The sequence below is a fragment of the Mixophyes fleayi genome, chromosome 5 (genome assembly GCF_038048845.1).
Source record: "Mixophyes fleayi isolate aMixFle1 chromosome 5, aMixFle1.hap1, whole genome shotgun sequence".
Taxonomy (NCBI): Eukaryota; Metazoa; Chordata; class Amphibia; order Anura; family Limnodynastidae; genus Mixophyes; species Mixophyes fleayi.
In genome coordinates, this window is record NC_134406.1 from 3,066,349 (window position 1) to 3,092,979 (window position 26,631).

Genomic DNA, 26,631 nt, shown 5'->3' on the forward strand with positions numbered 1-26,631 from the left:
TCCACTAGGGGGCGATGGATGATAAGTGTACAGAATATCTAACCTCGGACAGGATATTATGGAGGATAACCTGAAATCCAGCTGTAATTGATCTTGGATTTATTCCTAACAGGCTGAATAGCCTCTCTTTTTCCACAAACAATTTGTATATTTATTATATAAAATCTTATCAAGAAAGTACAAATAAATGAACACATTTTAGAATGTAAATTCTTGTTTCCAGAGTTATTCATTCAATGCAATATAAACGAACCCTCACCTGCGGGCGGCCCCCCGAGCCCTCACCTGCGCGCGGCCCCCCGAGCCCTCACCTGCGCGCGGCCCCCCGAGCCCTCACCTGCGGGCGGCCCCCCGAGCCCTCACCTGCGGGCGGCCCCCCGAGCCCTCACCTGCGCGCGGCCCCCCGAGCCCTCACCTGCGCGCGGCCCCCCGAGCCCTCACCTGCGCGCGGCCCCCCGAGCCCTCACCTGCGCGCGGCCCCCCGAGCCCTCACCTGCGCGCGGCCCCCCGAGCCCTCACCTGCGGGCGGCCCCCCGAGCCCTCACCTGCGGGCGGCCCCCAGCTCCCTCCTGCTTTACTGTCAGGCACTATAGCGTGTAACATGTATAATGCATGACTTATTATAAAAACAGGCATCTCTTTCTTTGACTATATGTATTGTTTTAATAAGCAATACATACAATAAGGCGCGTGTATAAGTTAAGATGGTCGTTCTTATAAACACGCAGAGAAAAGCTCTTTACCCTTCTTTATTCTGGCAATCGGAAGCTGTTATTAGCTCTGTGAAACGTTCAAATCCATTATGGCAAATGACACATAAAAGAACAGAAATATGAGTTAGAAGTGTAAGAGTGGAGTCCGGTGAATGATACAGACACCATTATTAAGCCTGCTCTAGATGTTACATCCATCGCCATCCAGCAAGAACAACCAACTATATAGCCCCCAAAACCTAAGCTTTCTACCCAGAGTACAGTTATACTGGTTCTGTGGTCATTTGTGAGTCCTGCTCCTCATTTTGGGGCCTATATGACAGCTGTCAAACCACTGCAGAGCACAACACACGGCCCACTTGTTGAGTGCACCAAATACTGCTTCTGAGACCAACGTCATTATGTAAATCTCCAAAGATTACTTATTAATACTGATACCTACATTGAAATGGTGAATCTCTCTGTATTCTCTTACTGTACTGCCACATTGGGCTACTTTCCCATACATATGATCAATCTGTAGCTGAATAGGAAATGACTGTACGACTATCTAGCTCGACGTTCCTCCAGATCCAGCGCTACATTAGCGGGGTGACGAGAGTGTTTGTAGAATCAGACTGGAATAATCTTTTAGATGACTTAGTGAACCACTAAACAGAACGCTATCTTACTATGAGACACACTTTACCATGGTAAAAGTAAACCAGGTTTAACCCAATGGTTTTATCATGTTCCAACGCTCTTATTGGAACCCCTCTTATAGATTCCCTTAGGCTTTTGCTAGTCCTTTCACCAAGCTCTCTCTCTCCACCCAACAGAAGAGTTTTTATTGGCTTATCAATCGCACAGAGATGTCCGGAGTGTAATACGCGCACCATTACCACTGTCTCTGGGAAAGTCCCAAAATCAAACATTTTTGTCTTCAAATAAAGAGTTACGAATGTGAACATTTGGTCAGTTTCTTGCTCTTGTCTCCTGAATGGGGCCATCCTGGGAATTGTCTAAACTAGTTTCAGGACCATGAAGCTTGTGAATACGTTATTACCGGCCAGGTCTGTGGTAATCAGAAAAACTACTGTGCAATTGTGGATTCAGAACTCTAGTCCAAGTATTACATTATTTAAATAGAAGCTGGTCCACAGTTTTAGAACAGATTGGATGTAGACATTGCAAAAAAGAAAAAGAAAAAAATGTTTTGGGCTGATCCGGAGGTATGAATTACACATTGGCCTTTTATGTGTAACCAAATAGACTCAGGCTCAGTCCACCTCTACCTTACATGTATCTATGTCACACCATTCTCTGCACCAAGCACATGTGAGGCATCTCTTCATGTAGGCGGTCACAGAGATTTAACTTTCATCACACGCACATCCATCCTGCCGCAAGTCAATGGCAAAACAGGATAGGATCACGTGATTCAAAAATCAGTCTGAGCAGAAGGACCATTATCCGGCACCATGTGAACAGGACAGTGACAGCTCACACTACGAGATAGTGGTCATCCCTGAGCGCATTTACCAACATGTCTGATAATGATCCTGGCAATTTCTATAGGATTATTTCACTCATCAGGTTATTTTCTGCCAATACTGCATTAGTTGCCGGACGCTGCCTAAAATACAGCATTGTGCATCTGTACAAAATACTGAGTCACAGGGTCTCATGGTCAGATGCTGGTTCTGTGCATCTGAGCCGGCAGAAGGGTGCGCAGCAGTAAGTCATACCAGACATACGACCCCAGACACATGATGCCAGTTATACGTAGGGCACACGTGTCCATAGAAGAGAAGTAGGCTGCACTTTGGTACAAATGCATGGGCACAAACTTATTGTCATAAAAGAACCACAAATTATCTCAACACAAGAATACACTTAATCCTACATCAAGTTGCTCAAGATTAATTACTAAGTATTTTTAACAAAGCATAATCCTAAACTCCCCCAGCCTTAACAATATGTAATTGTTATTACATTTCCTAAATACACATTGGAGAGGGATTCTCAAGAGATAAATTATTTTCATGCCGCAGTACCCACATCATATGACAGGCTATAATAAGGGACAATTGTAATCCAGATGCAACATGTTCCCGTATTTACTGGCATGAGCCCAGTTACCAGCACACACTGCAGCGTATATAAGGGACATGCAGTACAGTAAAATAGGTGCATTTCCTTTTGCTAATTTTGCTAGGTCTAAGGATTTCTTCTGGTTTGCAAATGACCCCCAGAGGAACTTAAAAGTTAGTATCTCTCACCTGGAACATGGGGGTCTTCCAATCCTGTAGGAATTTTCCACTGATCGACCTGTAGCTTCAGAGCATTCACTTCATCAATGTCTCCGGGGACCCTGCAAGGACAAACACATTGATACAGGCAACGGCTCTACTGCGGCTTGAACTCAACCTGCAGACTGAGCTTAAAGGAAATGTCCAACTTTGTGGACTTTTTATGAAGGTTATCTGCAAATATAATTCCCCTTAAACTTCCATAAAGCTGGACCGCACTTCTCAGTAACCAGACAGACTGTGATCCAAGTTCTGTAGGTCAGTCTCGGAGATCAGACTGTGATCCAAGCTCTGTTGGCCAGTCTCGGAGATTGACTGTGATCCAAGCTCTGTTGGCCAGTCTCTGAGACCAGACTGACTGTGATCCAAGCTCTGTAGGACAGTCTCTGAGACCAGACTGACTGTGATCCAAGCTCTGTAGGCCAGTCTCTGAGACCAGACTGACTGTGATCCAAGCTCTGTAGGCCAGTCTCTGAGACCAGACTGACTGTGATCTTGTTATCACCAACAACTACATTAGATCCCCCTCCATTCCCTGTAGTCTCTCTGCATTACTATGCTCCGCTGGTCAGGTCATGTAGTCTGGGTTGCCTCAGCTCTGGCTGCTGTACTCACTGTGCGCACTATATTGCCGAGTGCCAGGATATGATGGTAATAGTTCCCGGCACAGAGACCGGATCTCCATGTAGAGGGGAATAGAGAGAACATCCTTTACACTGGGCGTATATTGAAACATTATTTCCCCCTATAATGAAGCTCAATCTGAAACCTCTCTATGTGTCACTAGCAGCAGATTTTGGGTATGTCTGTAATTACCTGAAGATGCCCTCCGTCTGGTCACCATTCAGAGCCAGCACCTCCTCGGACAGCCTGGTCTGCACCCAAGGCAGCTGGCGCTCAGGATACTTCTCCTTCTGCATGTTCAGGATCTCCTGTAACGAGCTGCCGAACATGGATGGGCTGAAGACAGCGTTCCGGGCGTGCTTCACTTCCTCCATGTTTGGTTTCTTCAGCCCCTATAACACAAATAATGGTGGTCAGTGATCACCGCACATAACCGTGGAAATGTCTATATAACACACCAAGAGAAGGACACCACCTCTCACCATATATTATATATAATCAGGAAGCCAGAGGGTGAATAATATAAAAACATTATCAGCCAGTACAAGCTATAAGCAATCCTAATAAAAGTAATAAAGAGCTGAGATAATGTTTTAAATTTTATATAGTAACATATAGTGCCTACATATTACACAGAGATTTAGCAAGAACACTTAATCATTCTCATCGGTCCCTGATCCAGTGGAGCTTACAATCTATGGATGCGCACAGACTAAGGTTAATTTCATCAGCAGCCAATTAAACTATCACTTTCTGTATTATGTACCATGCAAACACAGAAAGAACATACAAAGTCTAACACACTCTGCTGCCAGTTCATAGCTGTCTCTAAGCTGCACATGAAAGATTCTTCTGCATCACCAATGCCTAACTCTAGGGATAGTGCCACCATAACGCCAGGTATGTCAGTACGCCGATTACATTACCAGAGAGGTTTTCTGTGCCAGCTGTAACATGGCATCTGTCAGCTCTACATGAGTCATCTGCAGCCTTCCCTAATGTTACTGCTACAAACCCTGCAGCCCACGGACTCAGCAGATCCTCACAGTGACCCAATTCTTCAATATACTCTGTACATGTTACACCTGCATCCAGGATCATAGCTCCGCAGTCTGTATGCCATGAATCCAAACCTCAGGCCTATGAGAGATGAGTTTGACATTTACCAAGAGACGCCCTGAACTTTGGATCGCCCAATGCCAGGGCACTGATCCAGGGTGTGCTCTGACATTTTACAACATTTTGGAGCGAAGAAGCAACATGACAATTCCATCACTATCCTACACAATGTAACATCCATGTAGAACGAGCGACACGCTGCACTCTTCCAAGAAGCTGAGAGTCATTCTTACTGTACTCTATACTCATGTCACTGTGCGTAACCACACGTCTACATAACTACTTAAATATCGGCCAATACAGGACAGAGAAATGTATACGTCCTGACAGTAGGTACCCATCGTGCTGTATGGCCTACAGAATATAGCTGGCGGCAGAGTAAAGTGAACCAAATCTGCTGACACAAGAAGCTTTCATGATTAACAGGAAACAAGAAAAGGGTGACAGGCTTCACTACACATTAAAGGATAAGAACGACCTGTAGTATTAGAGATGAGCACTGATAGAGGAGGTTACATGACTGTAGAGGACGCATTCTCTAATCTGCATGAAATAAGCATACATTATACCCATTCTACGCAGAGCGCAGTCTAAGGACATGATTGATATTCCGTGCTGTGGAGTAATATTGTATTATTCATCACTTACTGGAAATACTGTGCTGTGCTACAGAAGGACTGCTAGTTGTCAGGTATTTATAAATCGCAGGAAGTAGTACTGTGCCGTGGTTTATAACACAGAAGAAGAACATATACTGTGATTTGCACAGAATAGTGGTGCTGTGTATATGACCAGTATTAGAAACAAGCACATTCTGCCTGCTCGGAGGGTTATAAATATGGATATAAGTCAGAGATTTTGGTGGAAAAAAGCGCAATTGTGTATAAATGCTGGAGTTCAATCTAATCTCAGGCTTAAGAGACAGATTTGCGAGGGGTCCCCCCTCTGTCCCAAAAACAAGCAATATCTTTGGAATTAGTTAGTCAACAAAGACAAACTCTGAAGTGTTTATCTAATAAATGGATGCTGTATCTGTCTACCGGATGTGACCACACAATACCGATCTAATTTACACTACCAGCACTTACATACTGTACTAAACCGTGTTACATGGCTTAATACCCACCTTAAAAGTACACAACTCTGTAATATGAATATACAAAAGCTTAAGAAAAATAGGCGCTACCAGCCTATGTGCACTCCGCTGTTATTGGGAGAGTGGAATGGAGAATTCTTCTAGAAAATCTTAGAAAGGTCTTAAAATCTTCTGGACAATACAGGAACAATTGATTCTTCAATTAAATTCTTTCCTCCAGAAAGACAATCAGAAAAAAAAAATACATTGTAGTATTTTTGTACATAAACTCAGAAACACCACTTAAATGATATTTGTGGCTGTCTATCTCCATATCATGATCATAAAATGCCATTAACGCCACACTTTGTGCTTTTATCCGTTTATCACCATCACGCTTTTGTGCACACTTACTAGAAGTAAGGTGTACCGGTGCTTTAAACGCAATTTTTATTTGTCTTTCTTCTTCAATAAGAAGGGTTTCAGCTCTCTAACTGTAGTTTCATGGAATCCATACATCAGTACGGGGAATGATTACACAGAAGAATCGATTATTTCTGCATTATTCAGAAGATTTAGTGGAAGAATTATTCACTCCATTCTCCCAATAACAGGGCTGAGGGCATACAGACTGGTAGCTCCTAGTTTTCCTATCCTGTACACTGATCTTATGAATGTATAGGCAGTGGCTGCTTCTTTATGCACCAATCCAGAGGATACATTTTGCTATTTGATATACGTGTGTGACAAGGCCTAATGAACGTCGTACACTACATAAAAAGAAGACAGAGTAGAGGGGTATTGGAGGCACTCAGAATCCAAATCAACACCAATCACAAAATGAGAAGTCCTAAGCTTTGTTACTGTTCATTCCGTATATACAATCTTATAAGGTCACATTAAATATACTAGTGAAATATTATGTTAATGTGCTTGTAAAAAGTATCATACATGTATTAATTAACAGAAAGTGAGTGTCCCTTTCGTTATAATCAAATATATTCAAGAAGGAAAATCTTATATATACATTTAGTGTGATCATATCTTCAAATCCCAAACGTGTTGATTGATACGATACTCTGACATACAGCCTTTACCAGAAGGAGTTAATCAGAGAAATAGCTTTACTGCTCAATGTGCAATTATTAAGATTGGGATTTTCTTAATATTCCTGCATTCAAATATGCTCATAATCACATACTAACCTATAGAATATTCCCAGCAATAAGCAGATCTTCTAAATGCACAATAAGGGGCGTCACAGTAATTGCACCCCAGTCATTAGGTCTTCTCAACATTTAACGCTAAAATTAGATACTGACATTGCTTCAGATTCCTGCCTATTACTTCCTTACAACCCCCCAGTCCGTACTGATTCATTCATTCACTGCTGTTTGTTCACTAATAGTTTCTCCTTTGAATTCATTCATTATACACTCTATATGATCTATATTGATTGTTCCCAATCCATACTGATGAGTCCGTTTTCTGCTATTTATTCACTGCTCATTTCTCATCATTGATTGAATGTCTTCTGTCTATATTCTCTTATCTGGCTCACTACATATTCTATTGCATTTCTATGATTACTACAACATGCATCCCTGATTCAATCTCGCAGGTCCTCACTATATCCTATGTGCATTTAGCACTTTATGCTTTTTCAAGGACAAAAATAAAGCCTTGTAACCAGCGCGCTGTGATCTGTGTCTCCTAATTCTCTTACTGAGCTGTTTCTACCACTGGTTGCCTTTCACAGACCAACCTGCACACACACACACCTTTCATTGCTGGTGTAAAGACTATAGAGCTATAAAGCAGAGTCTAAATATACTATTGGCCCGATTCATAAACGCCAATATGTGCTGTATTTTGCGTACAATCGCTCTGCGCAAGCCCAGAGTCAGACCACACGTCAGTAAATGCAGAAACATCCAATCTTCAAATGTGAAGGACCCTAACTAAAGTCTATGATTTCAAGAGCGGAACAGGGAAGGGAATGGGCGTATGCACATAGTCAATGTACAGTAAGGGTGTGCCAAGCAGCCTTACTGGGCTGGAGAATCTGGGTCAGTCATATTGATGAGCTTTGGGCATCGCTCAGGTACATGTTTTACTGCCATATCACTTGCACCAGTTACAGGTCGGGTGTAAGTGCTGATTACTAGTGATGACGGCTGTGTATACAGCTAGAACATGTGTCTGCAATCAGAAGCAGCTATTATAATGTATTTTATGTACAGTAGACATTACACCCTAATAAATGTATTTCATGGGAGAATAATGAATTAATGACTATATTAATAACAGGTGACATTAACTGGATTATTTTTATTTTACTGCACGTTCTCTTGGGACTTTATATACCACATATGTATTGGACAGATCCTGCAGTGTATTGTCTGAATGCAGCAACACCTGTTTTCAACAAGAGACGTTTCTTCTGATCCGCTACTTGTAGAGTACGGACGTGCGGAAGCCCAAAGTACGTGCGTGTAACAAAACAAAACCACCACAGTTTACGTTCGTTCTGCTGTAAGTCCACCTGCATAGAAAATCATTTGTAAGACTCCCAGTTTGGGTAAACATTAATCTGTGTTTGGGACTTGGTTTGGCATTTTATGATCAGCTGTTGCTACACTGTACCCTGCTGTCTGCTTATACTGAATGGCATTATAACGTGAATACATGAATTTACCCTGCAACCACTTACTGTTGGAGTATTTATCTCTTTTTAACCATTTTTGATTCTGTGTGTTGTTTTTATATGTTTTGATATACATTAATAAATAATCATTTTAAGTCATTGTTTTTCAAACCAACTCTTTGTAATAGTAAATTATGCCGGAGGCTGGATCCACCTCACCCACACGAAAATGGGAAGAAATAACTTATTGTTTCCAATGTATTTTGTTAAATCGGCAGATAATTCCTGGTGTATATTATTGTAAATGCAAATAAAGATACTTTATTTCTAATGTAGTATGCCAACAGCATGGCTGTGTAACATTTTGAGACAGGAGGTCATATGTAAATTAACATCTCTTATGAAAGGGATCAGGGGGAAGGTATCACTTTGACAACTGCATTGCTCTCCTGTAGGGGGATACAGGACCTGTGTGAGCGTGTGGTAGAGGATAATAAGAAAACTATAAAAACGATGAACAATATTTGGGAATTACAGATTACTGAACACTGTGTTTAAATCCTAATATTAGATAATCTGTTGGGTCCTGCTCGCAAAACTACCCCATGCAGCTAACATGATTATGTAATAATTATTATATTGAAAGCTAATTTGTTTGAAATATGTATATCTAATCTCATGACTGATCATGGGGAAAATGAGCTGGGTATCCTCATAAAGCATGGACAGTCATTGGCCCAGTCAAATCTAGTCCTGAATGGCTATCCTAGTGCAGTTTACCCTCTGTCCCTCCCAGATTGGCCACCGAAACATCCAGGAGGATTGTTGCAGTATTTTAAGTGTGAATTTACATCAGGAATCAAGACCGATTGTGGCTCTATATGAAGAGCGCATGTGGCTGTATTCTGGGTTTTCTTCAGAATGAATCGTCAGTACCACAGACGTCTTTGTAAGGACTCTTTACGACTAATAAACACCACGCCTATTGCCTGCTGTAATGCTGGGACAGACGAGGCCTAAGCTCTAATCTGTTCCCCAGCATCCAGATGCAAAGTAAGCGGTCAGAAGGAACCAGCCACAAGTCACCAGCAGAGAGGTGCGCAGTTTGGTAGCACCGTTAGGAGTGGTCAGTAACGTCAGGGAAGGCCAAGCGGTAAAACCACAGATGAATGGACAGGAGAAAAGACACAGTCACACTGCCAATAAGATATGTCACGCCTTGGTGATAGATTATTATTAGTCTATACAACTGACTTTACATTATATATATATTTAATATAAACATATTTTATATTTTTTAGAATGATCACTTAATGCCGTTTCCAGATGAGCCCAGAGCGCACCGTGAATGAGGAAGCAAAGTATCAGGACAAGGATGGGAACTTACTGCAGTGAGGACATGACAGGAAGGCAGCAGCTTGTGTGAATTCTCCTCCGTACAAAGGAGAGCTTACAGCTGGACATGTATGGTCACTCTTAGTGTATCTACCTTTATGCTTTGAACATAAAGAATGTAATTACATGGTGTCCAGACAAGATGAATGGTAACCTTATTATTACACATATAATGCTGAGATATGAGAATGATCCTGTTATTACCAGTAAGGTTGTTACTACACACCAGCACAGTGACAGCCAAACCTGAATTCTCCCTTTAAAGCCTGATGCTGGTCCCTGCGGACCGGCAGACTGCAGATTCCCAGGATGAGAGATTAAGAACAATCTAGTCCATTGTAGTATTCTGCATTCCTGAGACAGAGTGTCCATGTGGTAATGCGGAGGAACTGAAGTGCTCATTAAAATGCTCGGCTAACACACTGCATTACAGGCTGTACGGAGGACGTGCGCAGGGCTGATGGTTGCCATGGTAACATTGTCCTTACTGCAGTCTCCTCTCCAGAATGCTTATTAATAGCGCCAGTTACCCGCAGCCCTCGTCCCTAAACTGATTCAACAAATATGATCTTTGCAACCAATACACTCATTGTATAAAAGCAGTATACTCCCCACACAAAGGCCAGTGTCAGCGTTTTGTATCTAGCAAACCACAATGTACTTTCCCTGGTACTGAATCTTCTCTATCACACCCCACCTTCCTCATTAAGTAACCACTGGACTCAAGGTCAGTTAGGAAGCACAGCGCAAGGCAGAGCGCAAGGAAAGTGCGGGGATAATGTATTACATCCTACCGTCCTGGGCTGGGGAATCTGGGTCAGTCATATTAATGAGCATGTCCCTTAGATTGTACGCTCCCTTGAGCAGGGCCATCTCTCCTGTCTCCTGCACCTTTAACTCTGCTCTCCAGCTACCTTTCCCCCCACCCCTCTGGGGGTCTCCCCGTCATCCGCGCCCTTCCTCTTGGGCTCCGGCGCCTGCTGGTCTCCCCTCCCCCCTCTCTCTAGCTGTGCTTTGAGCTTACGGAGTTACTGTGCTTATTGTTTACTGTACCGTGCCGTCCCACCTTGCATTGCACTTGTTTGTCCCTGTACGGCGCTACGGACACTGAGTGGCACCTTATAAATAAAAATTAATAATAATAATAATAATAATAATGGTGGGCGAATGAGGGGCAGACTCGGGTACCTTATGCTTTCTGCTACCTCTATAAGTATGGAAGGTATCCTCACACTGATTAAAGGATCCCTGAATTAAATATGTATCAGTCAGAGCCACTTCATCTCCTCCTCTACCTGAGTCGCAGTGTGATTTAAATGCCACCTGTCGCCATTGTTTTACTCTTCTCAGACAACCAATTATTGTCACTTATAAATACATGTATCAGTGTAATGTACGGTCATAGACGTATTGCCCAGGAATTCCCTCATTATGGGCTCCTTTTGGAGTGCGATGCATTTTGATGTCCTGAATTTACATCTAAACATTCAAATGCAAAATCAATGTCTAAAGTGTGTATTGTGAGTTGTAAGTATCTCAAGATACGGGCACCCCAAAACACAGCTGTATGTGATGGGTACACTTATGCCCAAATATAGAGTAGAGATTGTACATAACATAATGTAATAAAGTGCTATATACACGAGAGAATAACGTCTTCATAGTCCTAACAAATATGAAAGTCTCATTCTCCATATAACATGAAATACTAACATCCTCACATCCATCAGTGACTGCTGTATATATCCAATGAATGAATGAATATAATGAATGAATATATCCCCTGCAGTAATCCAAATGAAAATGGCAAAATAAAGCTGAGACCTATCACCTGGAGGGGTCAATATGCAAACAGCCAATCAGACGTGGCTAGATAACGCCGCTGGTATCATCACTATAGCGTATATTTACACCAGGTCCCCGGGACCCACAAAAGATACACCTACAATTTGTGCGAATATTCTGAGCTGCATGTATCAGACACTTCTGCTTAGATAGACTGATAAGGGGCATTCACATCTAAGTGCAGGTGCCAGTTAAGGATGCCCCTTCAGATGGGTCTTATTTTGAATTATGCGTCTCTTTAAAATATGTTCTTTGTCAAACGTAAATTCTGCACCTACTCAAGACAGATTTTGAGCTGATGATAAAGATTGGTATATCATTGCACCAGAAGTATCTATACGCAAGATTTAAGGCTGTGCGTAGCTTACTTTCCGTCTAACTAACAATACAGTGTGCAGATCCATATTCGTACACATGGCTGACGCTTACATTGAACAGTAACTAGATAATATAACTGAAACTGGAGGGAAACCTTTATAAGGATGCCTGTGTCAAAATAGGACGGCAGAGACTGGTTACTGACCACATACCGATGGCAGACTGTTTTCTACATACAAAAGATATTATCATTTCTATTACATATAGGGAGGTTACCCATGGGCGTTAAATGGCATGTCTACATGCAAATGGATATGGAGATATAGACCATAGGGGTCAATAACCCCCAACAACTTTCACCGGTGTCTATGGTGAAGCAGCTTGTTCAACGCTCTTGCGTTATCCTGCACTGATCCCCTCCTCCCCAAACACAGAGCTTAGCGCCAGGCACTGCATGTCAAACACAACCACAGGGCTTTCTTACAGCCATATCCATTTGGAATGGTTTCTCTATTAATGACCACTAGAGGGCGCCACTTACCTCTTATCTGAATTCATATAATGTTATTTGTCCCACAAATCCTGGAACGTTGCCCTCTAACAGCTATATGTAATATATACGGATTATTAAATTACAGCATCTTCAAATATTTATCAAACCGATTTGATTACTTACTTTAGTAAAATTGCAGATCTTACAAATATAAAACTACAGGCCTGAGTTGTATTTACCCTGCCAGTAATAATGTACATAGGAACAGAAATAAAAGCATATACAGGAATTCTATAAGCAACAATGTTCCCAAATTACAAATAATGTAAACAAAATTGTTCTCGGGAACATAAGTGAACAACTAATTTATAGACATGTTTTGCCTTCTCCCGTCATCTTGGAACTGACCACATGGTGATCACACGTATATATGCGTGTTTAGAACACATGTAGAAAGCTGGAGTAACGGTAGTGACTGTGCCCTATGATATGAGACCCGGACATTGTCTGGGTACACGCAGACTATATATACCAGTCACTTATAAGCTGTGTGATAATAATACTTCATATGGTCCATATACGGTGTAGACGACGTATTGTACTCAGTACCCTGGGATAGGCTTTCTGAGCTTACAGCACAAGCACTGCCTTGAATGCACAGTATATATATAATGATGAGTTGGGTTCTATAAGCGGCTCCCTCATGCTGCATAGACAGATTCAGCAGAAGGATTGTCTTATCCTCACGGGTCACTGCCATGTTCTCTGGAAAATACACACTGAAACGCTGTGCTCAGTGATACATAAAGCAACTTTAATTAATTGCCTGTTAATTAGAAAAATCCTCAAGGGCTAGTTTAAACATCCGGGACATTAGTGACAGTTGGATGACAATTAACCAGGGCAAGAAATAAGATGCAGAGTAATAGATCCAGAGCACACAGGACAGACTCTCTGTCTTTATACATCAATATGGGAAATAAAATGATTTATTCTCCACTGAAATTACGTTGTGGTTTTCTACACCTGCCATGGGGGCACAACTAAAGATGCCCCTCCACCAGGCAAGGGCATCACTTTTAGTGGTTGGGGGATTTAAAAGCTATCACTTATGAATAGACAATCAATATATATCAAATCTAGTGACGGAGCCACAATCAATACACATCATACATAGTGATGGAGCCACAATCAATATACATCATACTAAGTGATGGAGCCACAATCAATATACATCATACATAGTGATGGAGCCACAATCAATATACATCATACCTAGTGATGGAGCCACAATCAATATATATCATACCTAGTGATGGAGCCACAATCAATATATATCATACATAGTGATGGAGCCACAATCAATACATTTCATACATAGTGATGGAGCCATAATCAATATATATCATACCTAGTGATGGAGCCACAATCAATACATTTCATACATAGTGATGGAGCCATAATCAATATACATCATACCTAGCGATGGAGCCACAATCAATATACATCATACCTAGTGATGGAGCCACAATCAATATTTACGCATGTGACTGATCATCTGACAAAAAAATAAATCATTATCAATGCCCTCCAGAGCACACTGCCAGAGAACAGTAATGGGCAACAGAGAAGACCCAACGAGCTTTCACCAGCGGCCCACAGTACCATGCACCTCCATTTGATGCTCTGCTGAAGGTCATAAATAAGTGTAATAATTGTGATGAGAGTACACAGAACATAACACTACAATTAGGTAGGTAACAAAACGCTCGTCCCGCTCCATTCAGTTCTTAGTCATTTGCAGTCAGATAAAGTAGGAATGGAAAATGCGGCAAACACACAACACAGAACATTTTTTTGAAAACAGACTGGACTATCATACTACACTGTGCTGTAGATGTGTCAGGAGCAATAACACATCGTGCACAGAATACAACACTATACTTAGCTAAACGACAAGACTTCAATACTAGGTCACTTAGTATCAGTACTTTGTAAGGAGCAATTGTGTTCATCCCTTATGGTTCTTTATTTTATTTCCCTTTGGATGCAATATATTCCCTATGGACTACGGCAGAAAGAAGATTCCCTTTGGATTTAGTTGTCTAATAAAATGGTAAACAAGTTTTTATTTTAATTAAAATACTTTTAAAGGTCGATGTTTGTGTCTTTTTATGTGGAAGTAAATATTCCAGCATCCCGCACGCTGGCCCTAGTATTACTACAGGCACCATCACGCCCAGATAGTAACTGCACTGCGGGTCTACTCATTATAATGTGCCCCACCCAGCTGGCACAGCCGTGTATTGGCAGCCGCCTCTGAACAGGGTCCCCTCATTCCTTGTCCCCCGGTATGAGTGGTAACAGGCCCAGGCTAAAGGGCTGGTGCTGGATGTCCGTTTGTTTATGTTTGACAAGAATTAGGATTTTTAGAATGAACACCTTGTATCTCACATCATGAGAATCCCCCAAACAATGAGCACTGGTACTACATGCAAACAGCAATTACTATTATTAACTTTTATTTATAGGGCGCAACAAGGTGTCCGTAGCGCCGTACAGGGACAAACGAGTTACAGTACAAGGTGAGACAGCACAGTACAGTAAACAGTAACTCAGTAAGCTCAATGCACAGCTAGAGAGGGCGGGGGAAGGGGGAGGGAGGATCCGCAAACAATGGAGCCCAAGAAGGAGGGCGTGGAAGACAGGGAGACCCCCAGAGGGGACGGGGGTGGAGGGTCCTCGAGGAGGAGGGCTAAGTAGCTGGAGAGCAGAGTTAGGAGTGGTGGAAACAGGAGGAGAGATGGCCCTGCTCAGAGGAGCGTACAATCTAAGGGGAGGGGTGTACAGACGGAGAAACGCAGGGGAGAGAGGGAGAGTAGAGGGACAGGGGCAGGGAAGGGGAAAGAAGGGGGAGAGGCAGAGGATAAGGCCTTATGAGCAAGTTTGTGATTTATGTTTTTAAAGAAAAGCTTCTGAAATATTGAGAGAAATTATGATGTTTTTTCCTCTGATGAATATAAATATAAAATATCTGAGCTTTTAGATAGAGACAGAGAATACACATATAAAAGTAAGATGGGGAGAGAGTATGAGAAGAGAGAGAGAGAGAGAGAGAGAAAGAGAGATAGAAGATGGGGGAGAGAGAGAGAATATATAGAGAGAATGGGGGGGGGCAGGTACCTTTTTTGCTCCCAGCAGCGCTGCTTTCTGCAGCTTCCTGTAACAGTATTTGGCATACGTGCTGATGGCCACCCCTGAAATAATAAGAAAAGAGAAGGCAGTGAGTGAGGACTCCAGCAATAACATGTCCTGCATAGGCTCAGATAATAATAATAATAATAATAATAATGACAGAAGTGAGCATATTTCCATCACATAAACCACATTCACGGCCCTTGTAGAAATACATAAGTACAATAAGTGAAAACAGGTAATAAAACACGTTCTCTGTGTCTTCTAGCTGGAGTACAGATATATTAGTCCCCGACTGCTCACAGTCCATATATTTCATATCTGATAGCTGGAACAAAGGCGTATTCATTACTGACTGATGCACGAGGGGTCTGTCATCAAAGTAACAAATTAAAAAAAAAAAGAAGTAAAAAGTAAAACTAGTTACTAGTAGGACAGATATAGGAAATATTATTTATTTTACTCATTGGCTGACGAGTCCTGTAAGGCTGGGTACACACTAGTTTTATTCACCTGATTATTGTGCCAATCACTCTGTAAACGACCGTTAGGTCCGATATCGCATCGGTGTGTACACGCCCACAGTCAACGGTTATCGTTCCAAAGCTCATCACATTGTTTGCTCTGATTTTATAAACAGACTAAAAATTTCCATCAATGATGGAACGTTGTCGGCCCGATTCTGCAGTGTGTACACACCCAGGACCAGCAGTGCCGGCAGATCTCCATAGAGGTTACAGAGTCACCATCTCTTCATGGTTATGGCAGATGAGGAGCGCAGATCTGAAGGTAAATCATGTAACGTGTATAGTGTGTACACATGAAACGGCTGCTGATCGGGACTTTCAGTCGTTGGTACAATTGTTAACGATATCGAATCAGGAGAAATTTCCTGCAGTGTGTGCTCGGCCTTCTCTGGTATGAGCCACTTTACTGCCCACGTGAATGGGAATTTGTCAGTGGATTGAATTTTAAATAATGAGTTAAATGATAAGTGTAAGTTAAAAAGAGTAGTAGAATAATACTTATAAGGGTCCAGCAATTCACCTAAACTGAAGGCTCCCCAGTCTTGTCATGACCCAGGGACGCCCTCCTAGTTACTAACCCAGCAGGGGGGAGTACAGGCCCCCCCGGCTCGCTGAATCGGGAGGATCACCGAAACACAGGATGATAATAACTTGCCTTTATGTTTGTATTATGGTATTATGTGGCAGAATGCTGCTGGTTTATGCTTTTTAGTATCAGTTATGGAAGAATTTTGCAGCTTTGACTTTCTGTAACATTTCAGTAATTTTATTTAAGAGTCTGATTGTAATGTTCCAAATACTTCTCTCTTCCACGGATCTGCTCAGCTGCTGGAGAACTGGTCTTAGGGCACCTGATACATTATTGCCTACATAATGCCTACTTTCGCTATAAAACTGCATGGCAGCGTTATTTTGGCAGGAAAAGATTGTTATTTTCTCTGCCTATGATTTCAACAACAAAATAAAAAAAGGAAAAATCAGGAGCCCTGGAGAGAGGAGCGGTGTGAGAGAGGAGCAGCTACTCCTTAAGCCACTTCAGGCTCTATTGTGTACAGGGTGGAATAACTGATTAAAGCAGACAGACACTGATAAAAGGGAACGGCTGTCAGCAAACAGTTCACACATTCCCAGCCAGGGGAAATCAGATACTGCTCAGCCCAGAGAACGGATTGAACAGAGGGTAAAAGTTTCCCCATCTCTCCGCATGTCACTTACTCTTAAGACGGGAACAATACGTATTTTAATATCAGAGCTAAACAAGTACATGGTTTAGCATTTGTTATATTGTTCTTGTGTGGAAAGAATACTAGTTGTGAACTGGTTGCAATATATTTATGGAGTAAGACTCAGAATTTGTGGTGTGTTGTGTAACAACCATCATGTTACCCATACATGCCAACTCTCCCGGAAAGTCCGGGAGACTCCCGAAATTCGGCAAGCTGGCATTTCTCCCGCATCCCAATCTCACTGAGAATCGCGTCAAATTTGACGCGATTCTCGGTGAATCACGCCATTTTGGAGGGCGGGAGGGGGCGGGACGAGGCCAATCGCGTCATTCTGGCCCCCCCCCCCCCCCCCCCCGCGAACAAGTTTCCGGGAGTTGGTAAGTATGATGTTACCATGAACTGACTTTCCTCCCACTGAAAGATGTTAAAGGACAGCACATGTCATCAGTATTAGTGCAATATATATAAAAAAAACTCCAGGATACTCCATGCCAGTAAATAAATAATAAAAATATTAGAATTAGGAAAAAATCTTTTTCAAATATAGCAATTTGGTTGAAATTCTATGATACAGGCAACGACACGGATTCTTTTTCTTGTTATTTTTACAGACATTAACATAAAACAGCTCATTTCGCACATACTCGATGTTTCATCCGATCCACCTTCTACTTACACTATTACTTCGTACAATAACATAATAAACTGTATTTGCAAATTCACAATTTTAAGAATTTACAGTAATAATAGAGCAATTCATTGTGCTGTGTGTTGGGGTAAGATGTGCGAACAGCTTAAGGCCGAATTCTGCAGTCCAAAAACGACTACATTTCTCAGTCGAATATCGAACGAGGAGAAAATTTTGCATAACCGGTTTAAAAATGTTACTTATTAGTCATAAAAAGGACTATGATATATAGATATACACACACACATACATACTGAGAATACCACACTCCACCAGAACAGTGAGTTTAACGATACATAACACCTTATTCCCAGCTCTGAAGACAGAATGCAACTTTCTGCAACACTTTGGATCACATAAACAATGGGACTCATTAGACTCATTAATGAGCCGGAAACAGTGTATTCTGCAGCGCATTTCATAATCTGAAATGTGCCAATTTACCCGCCTTGTATACACCTAGGTGCAGACCGTCCAGATTTAGCAGATGCCCTTGGAGAAGCATTGTCACAAATTTTGCAAGACTTGGGTCAAGCTGGAAGTTAACATGTGGGACAGAGCTCAACCCAATTTAGGGCTCCCCGTTAATTAATTACAAGGTATTGATTTTTAGGGTAAAATTCTGCTTGAAGTTGTCTAACTTATGTATTATAAAAATTAGTAATGGAGGGGACGATGCAACTGTGGGCAGCACGGTGGCTTAGTGGTTAGCACTTCTGTCTCACAGCGCTGGGGTCATGGGTTTCCACTCCAAAAACATACTGGTAGGTTAATTGGCTGCTATGAAAATTGACCCTAATCTGTGTGTGTGTTAGGTATTTAGACTGTAAGCTCCAATGGGGCAGGGACTGATGTGAGTGAGTTCTATGTACAGCGCTGCGGAATCAGTGGCACTATATAAATAGATGATGATGACTGTATTACGTGATTGTGGTTTTATTACATTGTTTGTGTGGGTAAAGCCTAGCTTACAGTCTGCATAGGAAGGCCCAATCCACCCAACTCCTTCCATCCAGGCACAAACTGGTATATTTGCACCAAATGGGCACATAAAATAACAAAACATTTGCACACAGCATTGTAAATGACCTTTAATGTGTCCTTAGTCGTAAGGTATGTCCTGTTATGTGGGGGTTTATTAATGGTGAAACGCGTTGGTCTGTGTATGAGGGTAATAATACTGAACCTCTCTATTGTGATTGTTGAAAGCTGTGGGTACCAACTTCATTGGCTTGTTAGAGAACAGATCCCTTAGCATTCCATGTAAGAGATTCGAATGATCTCTATTTATACTGTTGGATGTATGTTATGTTTGCTACCATGTGTTCTTGAATAAAATTGTGTTTACATATTACACTATTATCTGGCTTCTTCTTATTTTTCTCCTTCTGAGAATCCAAGACGGAGTGGAGAATGATAAGTAAAGCAGTTTTTACAGCATAAAATACGAGATTAGCTGGATTTATATTTGTTTTCGGCAGAGGGGCAGTTGTTTGTGGTGTTTTTACATTTGAGTCTATGGAGAAGATTCCCTAGACAATTCAAGGCCCACAGATAAGGACGATATTTGTGATTTCTGGTTGTTTCGGTTTGAGCAAAAGATCCATAGGAGATTTGAAGAGCACAAAGATAAGTTCCGCATACGGAATGTTTTTGGTATTCATGTATTTTTTAGCACTTGGAACAGATTTATTCCTGGATGAACTAAAATACTCTACCAGTCAGAGCCCTTTTCTCTCCATTTCATCTTTAGATCGTCAACACCTGATTGAACTAGGCGATTGGCAGCCAACTGGACACAATCCAGGGAATGTTTTTCAGATATTCAAACTTTTTTATTGTCCATTGGGACTTTAGTATAACAATAGCTTAGAAGGCATAGTTCATATGCAGCTTGGACATGCACTGTGCAGTCCGTCCCCGATGTGGAGTTCTCTTCGGACACTATTAATGAAGCTGCTGGTGTGTAATCCCTCCTGGAATTTTGTCCACGTTCCTGACCTGTATTGTACCCGGTCCCTATGTATAAAATGACACCTGTGACATATACATTTGTTGTGGGACACTGAACAGTGGTTTCTTACATTAAAGGCACAATTACATCCTCTACACATATAACACTGGAACATACATACTTTACAGTGTAAAACATGCTACATAATGTGCAGCACGGTGGCTCAGTGGTTAGCACTACTGCCTCACAGCGCTGGGGTCATGGAGTTCAATTCACGACCATGGCCTTATCTGTGAGGAGTTTGTATGTTCTCCCTGTGTTTGCGTGGGTTTCCTCCGGGTGCTCCGGTGTCTTTGCACACCCCAAAAACATACTGGTAGGTTAATTGGCTGCTAAGCAAAAAAAAAATTGACCCTAGTGTGTCTGTCTGTCTGTGTGTATGTTATGGAATTTAGACTGTAAGCCCCAACGGGGCAGGGACTGATGTGAGTGAGTTCTCTGTACAGCGCCACGGAATTAGTGGCGCTATATAAATAAATGGTGATGATGATGATGATAATACACTGTAGCAAAGAGTACTATTATTAACCAACTATATACATCAAAGTTAGCAAGGGATAGTTATGATCAGTTATGTTCTAGGTATATGGTATCTTTGAAAAATATATGACACTTTCTAACCCCCAACCCCCTCTATATCCCTTGATTTACTCTCCTCGTACCCCCTTTTTCAATTGTTTTCTCTCATTCTTCCAGCACCCACTATTACACAATCATTTATCAAAAACATAAATTTAAAACCTTATAATTCAAAAGATTACATCATTAACACATAGTAACAGTTTCCAGAATGTACTTTATTTTGTCATCTGTTTACAATGATACATTTGGGTCATGTTGTCATTTGACTTCAGTTATACATTATAAATGTAGGGTGAGAAGAAAAGGACATTAGAGAACTTAATTAATGAACTTTAGTCCGTGCCCGTCCCACCCGGCGGCAGATGGTGAATACCCCAGGAGGACATTTTCTTTTCTATTTAATACAATATAAGATTAAACGTCTATTTGGTAAAACAGAGTGTTTGCTTTTCTGCCTGGTAGAGGATTACCACATACACAGAAGATTAGCTGTCTGTGACAACAAACAGATTTATGATCCTTGGGGGCCTAAAGAACAAGGGGGGATCCTGACAAGTTCACTGTGTGCTGATGTACAGAAGACAGATATAGCTGCCGCCAGCAGACTCCTTGTACTGCGGCATTTCTTGCATTGTGATGATACAGCAGATTGTGATTTTTTAAAAATGTAGGACACAAAAAACCATAAAACACTTTATACAGCTGCCGGGTCCTTGCATTGCCCCTTAGAACCGCCAATGCGACTGTCGCCATTTTAAGTGACGACAATCACACTGACGGCATTTTCTGCTGTCGCCGTTTATAGCAGTGCTGACGGAAATATTCTGTATAACTTTTAGGCAAGTCTGCACTCCCTACAAGTCGGAATCATAGTAATTGACATATTAGTGTCGCTATAACTGTTGTCGGAATGGTGATCACCCTAATGATGTACCCCACTCATTCAGGGACATAAACGGGTTAGACGTGTACAAATATAAAAACAATACACACTTCTAATACTGTTACAAAGTTACCCAAACATATTTTGTCTACTGATAACAGATATGTTTATTGTAGAAATGAAAAAATATATATATATATATATATATATGTAGAAGAGCGCTGATAATAAAATTAATTACAATTTATTAAGACAATAAAATATATTATACACTGTTAAACATAGAAATCTAATAATACGCTCAGCATAGCAGAAAATCATAAATATTTCCAAACAAATTATTGTCCCTAAATAGTGATATTCATTAGTATGGGATATATAATTGACTCTGATGTTCCCAATCAAGGTGATGATGTTGCTCCTATGTTTTGACACCATGCAGTCTTGTTTGACACTACTACCGGCAGTCCACAAGTGTAGAATCTCTTGAAAGGAGCTGAAACAATATCCTATTATGTAGATTTTAAGAACACATAGTCTCTGCGTTAAAGAGTCTTGTATTCCTTATCCCTGTGTATGGATCTCCTTGCTGTGCCACTGACGCGTTTCTCCGCCTTCAATGTTTATTGTAGGTAACATATTATAAGGCCTAGAAACAAAGGTCAATTTTATGTTTTTGGTATTTTTAAACCAATAGGCCATTCTCAGGTGTTTCTTATTGTAGCACTGACCGATTGAATGCAGCTGACATCATCCGCTGTTAGATCCAAGTTATACTTAATCCATCAGTGCTGACAGGCCAGGAAGTTGAGAGATGGATGTCCTTTGCTGCAGCCTGGGCATCGCTACCACACAGGGATTTCTCTGAAAGTGTCACTATTGAGACATTACAGGATTTGCAGTCATGAATACAGTAACCAAGACTTAACAACATAACTGTACATAGAACTCACTTTGAAAGCTGTGTACAGCTACTGGGTGGCGATTACTGACTGCTAGATTTTGAGTTTGGGGCTGTAGCCCATGGCTGTCATAAACAAATTAAGTTAACCACAGCTGACTGGGAGTTGAGCCAGGCTGATCGTGCAGTTTTGAAGAATGTCAGGAAGGGGTTAACCTGCAGTCATCAGGAATCAGAATTGTAAGTAAACAGGAATTCAAAGTTACAGATTGCAGTAAGAAATACTAGGACTGTGCTGGTGAATCTGGCACATGTGTGAGCTATATAATTATATATACCCCTTACACACTGCCACAAAAACCCGGGATATTGCAGGGGCAGCAATCTGAAAGTGGAATTACTGACACATCAGTTCTGCAATCTCAGCTGGCTGCAGAATCTGGGAGATAAGAGAATTCTGTGATTGTTGTGCATTCAGCCCATAAACATATCAGCTTCTCAATGTTCTCCTCAGCAACATGCTGGAACTAGATGTGATCACTTGGTGAAGGATTGTGTGTAATTGTTACATTTTAACAGTATAAGAAATGTAGCATATAGATGTCTCTGGTTATTTCCCAGTATCCTTTACATACTGCAGCTAGGGAAGCGGAGAGAAGGATTCAGTCCGTCCTCAGTGATTCTACTGCGGAGATTAGACTAGTAAGAGATGGTGACATGACACTGAAGAACAGATCCGTGAAGTAACATACATTACATGCTTATTATCATATGTACAGAAACATGTAGATTCCTAAAACTGTACAAGAAGAATCTGCCGAGTTCTGTGGCTCAGGGGTGACATCATGCTATTGCCCAGGGGTCGGCAACACCCGTCACGTGTGCCACAACTACTTCTGGCTTTCTGACTGGCGCACTGAGTCCCGCAGCTGCCTCACTAAAAAATCTGAAGATTGCGCGTGTATACAGTGTTCCACACAGGGAAGGCTGATACGGAGAGACGGTCACAATCTGTGATATCAACTCATGCGGAGATTAAAAGCTATGAACGATATACATTTTTTCCAATTTTTCTGGGGGGGGAGGGGGGGTAATTTTGGGAATGTTTATATAAAGTAAGCACTCTTTACAGTCCTATATACACATTGCAACTTTTAGAACAGGGGATGCATCATATATAACTTGGATTGTAACAGTATCATACTAGGTATACTTATCAAATGTAGAAGAGTAGTTTATTCAGCTTCTACAATGTACTCAATCATAAAGCTGCATGTTGCTAAAGCAACCATTATCCATGATATTATGTAACTAATGCAGTGTGGGGGTTGACTGGCTGCATCATGCATCTTTGTCTCATCAGTCTAATGTTCTATACTGTCACTATTATCACCATCCTCTGAGAACACTGAAGATTTGCCTGGATTGAGACAAGCTTATCCACTCTTCCATGTGTTACCATATTCCTTGATTCATAGAGCAGGTTCTTCCACATTCTGCAGAGGATGGAGGTCTGGAGCAGATGAGAAGAGCACCAGAGGGTGCAAGCGGGCACTGGCAGTAACAGTGCAGTAACAATGCAGTAACAGTGCAGTAACAGTGCAGTAACAGTGCAGTAACAATGCAGTAACAGTGCAGTAACAGTGCAGTAACAGTGCAGTAACAGTGCAGTAACAATGCAGTAACAGTGCAGTAACAGTGCAGTAACAGTGCAGTAACAGTGCAGTAACAATGCAGTAACAATGCAGTAACAATGCAGTAACAATGCAGTAACAGTGCAGTAACAGTGCAGTAACAGTGCAGTAACAGTGCAGTAACAGTGCAGTAACAATGCAGTAACAATGCAGTAACAATGCAGTAACAATGCAGTAACAATGCAGTAACAATGCAGTAACAGTGCAGTAACAATGCAGTAACAATGCAGTAACAGTGCAGTAACAATGCAGTAACAGTGCAGTAACAATGCAGTAACAATGCAGTAACAATGCAGTAACAGTGCAGTAACAGTGCAGTAACAGTGCAGTAACAATGCAGTAACAGTGAAGTAACAATGCAGTAACAGTGAAGTAACAATGCAGTAACAGTGCAGTAACAGTGCAGTAACAGTGCAGTAACAATGCAGTAACAGTGAAGTAACAATGCAGTAACAGTGCAGTAACAGTGCAGTAACAGTGCAGTAACAATGCAGTAACAGTGCAGTAACAGTGCAGTAACAGTGCAGTAACAATGCCATCTTCACTAACATTTCTTTCTTTTGATGAAGGAGATTTGAAGCAGCAGGAATTGATTGGCAAAGAAAATTCTTTCTGTTTCTGTGAATGGTCTTGAACTTTTCTATCTTCTATACACGTAAGCTGAGACGCACGTAGATTCTCAACGAGATCTGATTTTCTAATAAGCAATTGGACAGCAGCGCACGGAGTTAGATGCAGCGATTGCTAAAGAAATTGACCTTACAACCCTACATCATCTACTACTTCTACGTACTTAAAGACACTCAATGATTACCGTTTCCTGAAGAACCCCTTTATTTTTTATTAAATTTTCAAATTGCAATGACTGTACCCCATATTTGGCTTCTTCTTAACAAATACAGTGTCAGGATCTGTAATGTGTTTGATTTATTTTGCAGGGTGTCCATCTTCATGATGTTATTAGGGAACAGGTTTCGCCCATGGGATACACATCCTATCACTGTAATATTTGGATATTTACTCATTATGATCACCCATGCTGCTTCCATGTTCCTTTTGTTGTCAGTTAGCACAGAAAATTCCTCACCACTTCCAATATGTTTAGGATTTTACAGTCATGGCAAAAAGTTTTGAGAATGACACATATATAATTTTTCACAAGTCTGCTGCCTCAGTTTTTATGATGGCAATTTGCATATACTCCAGAATGTCATGGAGTGATCAGATGAATTGCAATTAATATCAAAGTCCCTCTTTGCCATCACAATTAACTTTATCCCAAAAACAACATTGAGTGTTGACGAGGACAAGGCTGGAGATCCCTCTGTCATGCTGATTGAGTTATAAAAACAGACTGGAAGCTTTAAATAGAGGGTGGTGCTTGAAATCATTGTTCTTCTGTTAACCATGGCTATCTGCAAGGAAACACATGCAGTCATCAGTGCTTTGCACAAAAAGGGTTTCACATGCAAGGATATTGCTGCTAGTAAAATTGTACCTAAATAAACCATTTATCGGATCATCAAGGACTTCAAGGAGAAAGATTTAATAGTTGTGAAGAAAGTTTCAGGGCACCCAAGAACATCCAGCAAGCGCCACAGCCGTCTCCTAAAGTTGATTCAGCTGTGGGATTTGGGCACCACCAGTGCAGAGCTTGCTCAGGAATGGCAGCAGGCAGGTGTGAGTGCATCTGCACGCACAGTGAGGCGAAGACTTTTGGAGGATGGCCTGGTGTCAAGAAGGCCAGCAAATAAGCCACTTCTTTCCAGAAAAAACATCAGGGACAGACTGATATTCTGCAAAAGGTACATGGATTGGAATTCTGAGGACTGGGGTAAAGTCATTTTCTCTGATGAATCCCTTCAGATTGTTTGGGGCATCTGGAACAACGTTTGTCCGAAGAGGGAAAGGTGAGCGCTACCATCAGTCCTGTGTCGTGCCAAAAGTAAAGCATCCTGAGACCATTCATGTGTGGGGCAGCTTCTCAGCCAGGGGAGTGGGCTCACTTACAATTTTACCTAAGAACACTGGCAAGAATAAAGAATGGTACCAAAACATCCTCCAAGAGCAACTTCTCCCAACCATCCAAGAACAGTTTGGTGACAAACAAATGCCTTTTCCAGCATGATGGAGCACCTTGCCATAAGACAAAAGTAATAACTAAGTGGCTTGGGCATCAAAACATCAAAATTTTGGATCCATGGCCAGGAAACTCCCCAGACCTTAATTCCATTGAAAACTTGTGGTCAATCCTCAAGAGGCGAGTGGACAAACAAAACCCCACAAATTGTTACAAACTCCAAGCATTGGTTAGGCAAGAATGGGCGGCCATCAGTCAGTATGTGGCCCAGAAGTTGATTGACAGCATGCCAAGACGAACTGCAGAGGCCTTCAAAAAGAA

At 41.5% G+C, this 26,631-nt stretch overlaps 1 protein-coding gene across 3 annotated transcripts in view; it reads right to left on the reverse strand.

Annotated features, from left to right (window-relative positions):
* The window catches only part of ARHGAP39 (Rho GTPase activating protein 39), a 145,000-nt gene that overhangs the window by 20,227 nt on the left and 98,142 nt on the right, over window positions 1–26,631 (reverse strand). For all 3 annotated transcript variants that reach the window (XR_012692709.1, XM_075211581.1, XM_075211582.1), the window contains 3 exons: window positions 15,704–15,777; window positions 3,821–4,020; window positions 2,975–3,066 (listed from right to left, as the gene is read on the reverse strand). Coding sequence is in view for 2 of the 3 variants with exons in the window: in XM_075211581.1 (XP_075067682.1) it covers window positions 2,975–3,066; window positions 3,821–4,020; window positions 15,704–15,777 (366 nt within the window). In the remaining variant the exon portion in view is untranslated. The remainder of the gene's footprint in view (window positions 1–2,974; window positions 3,067–3,820; window positions 4,021–15,703; window positions 15,778–26,631) is intronic.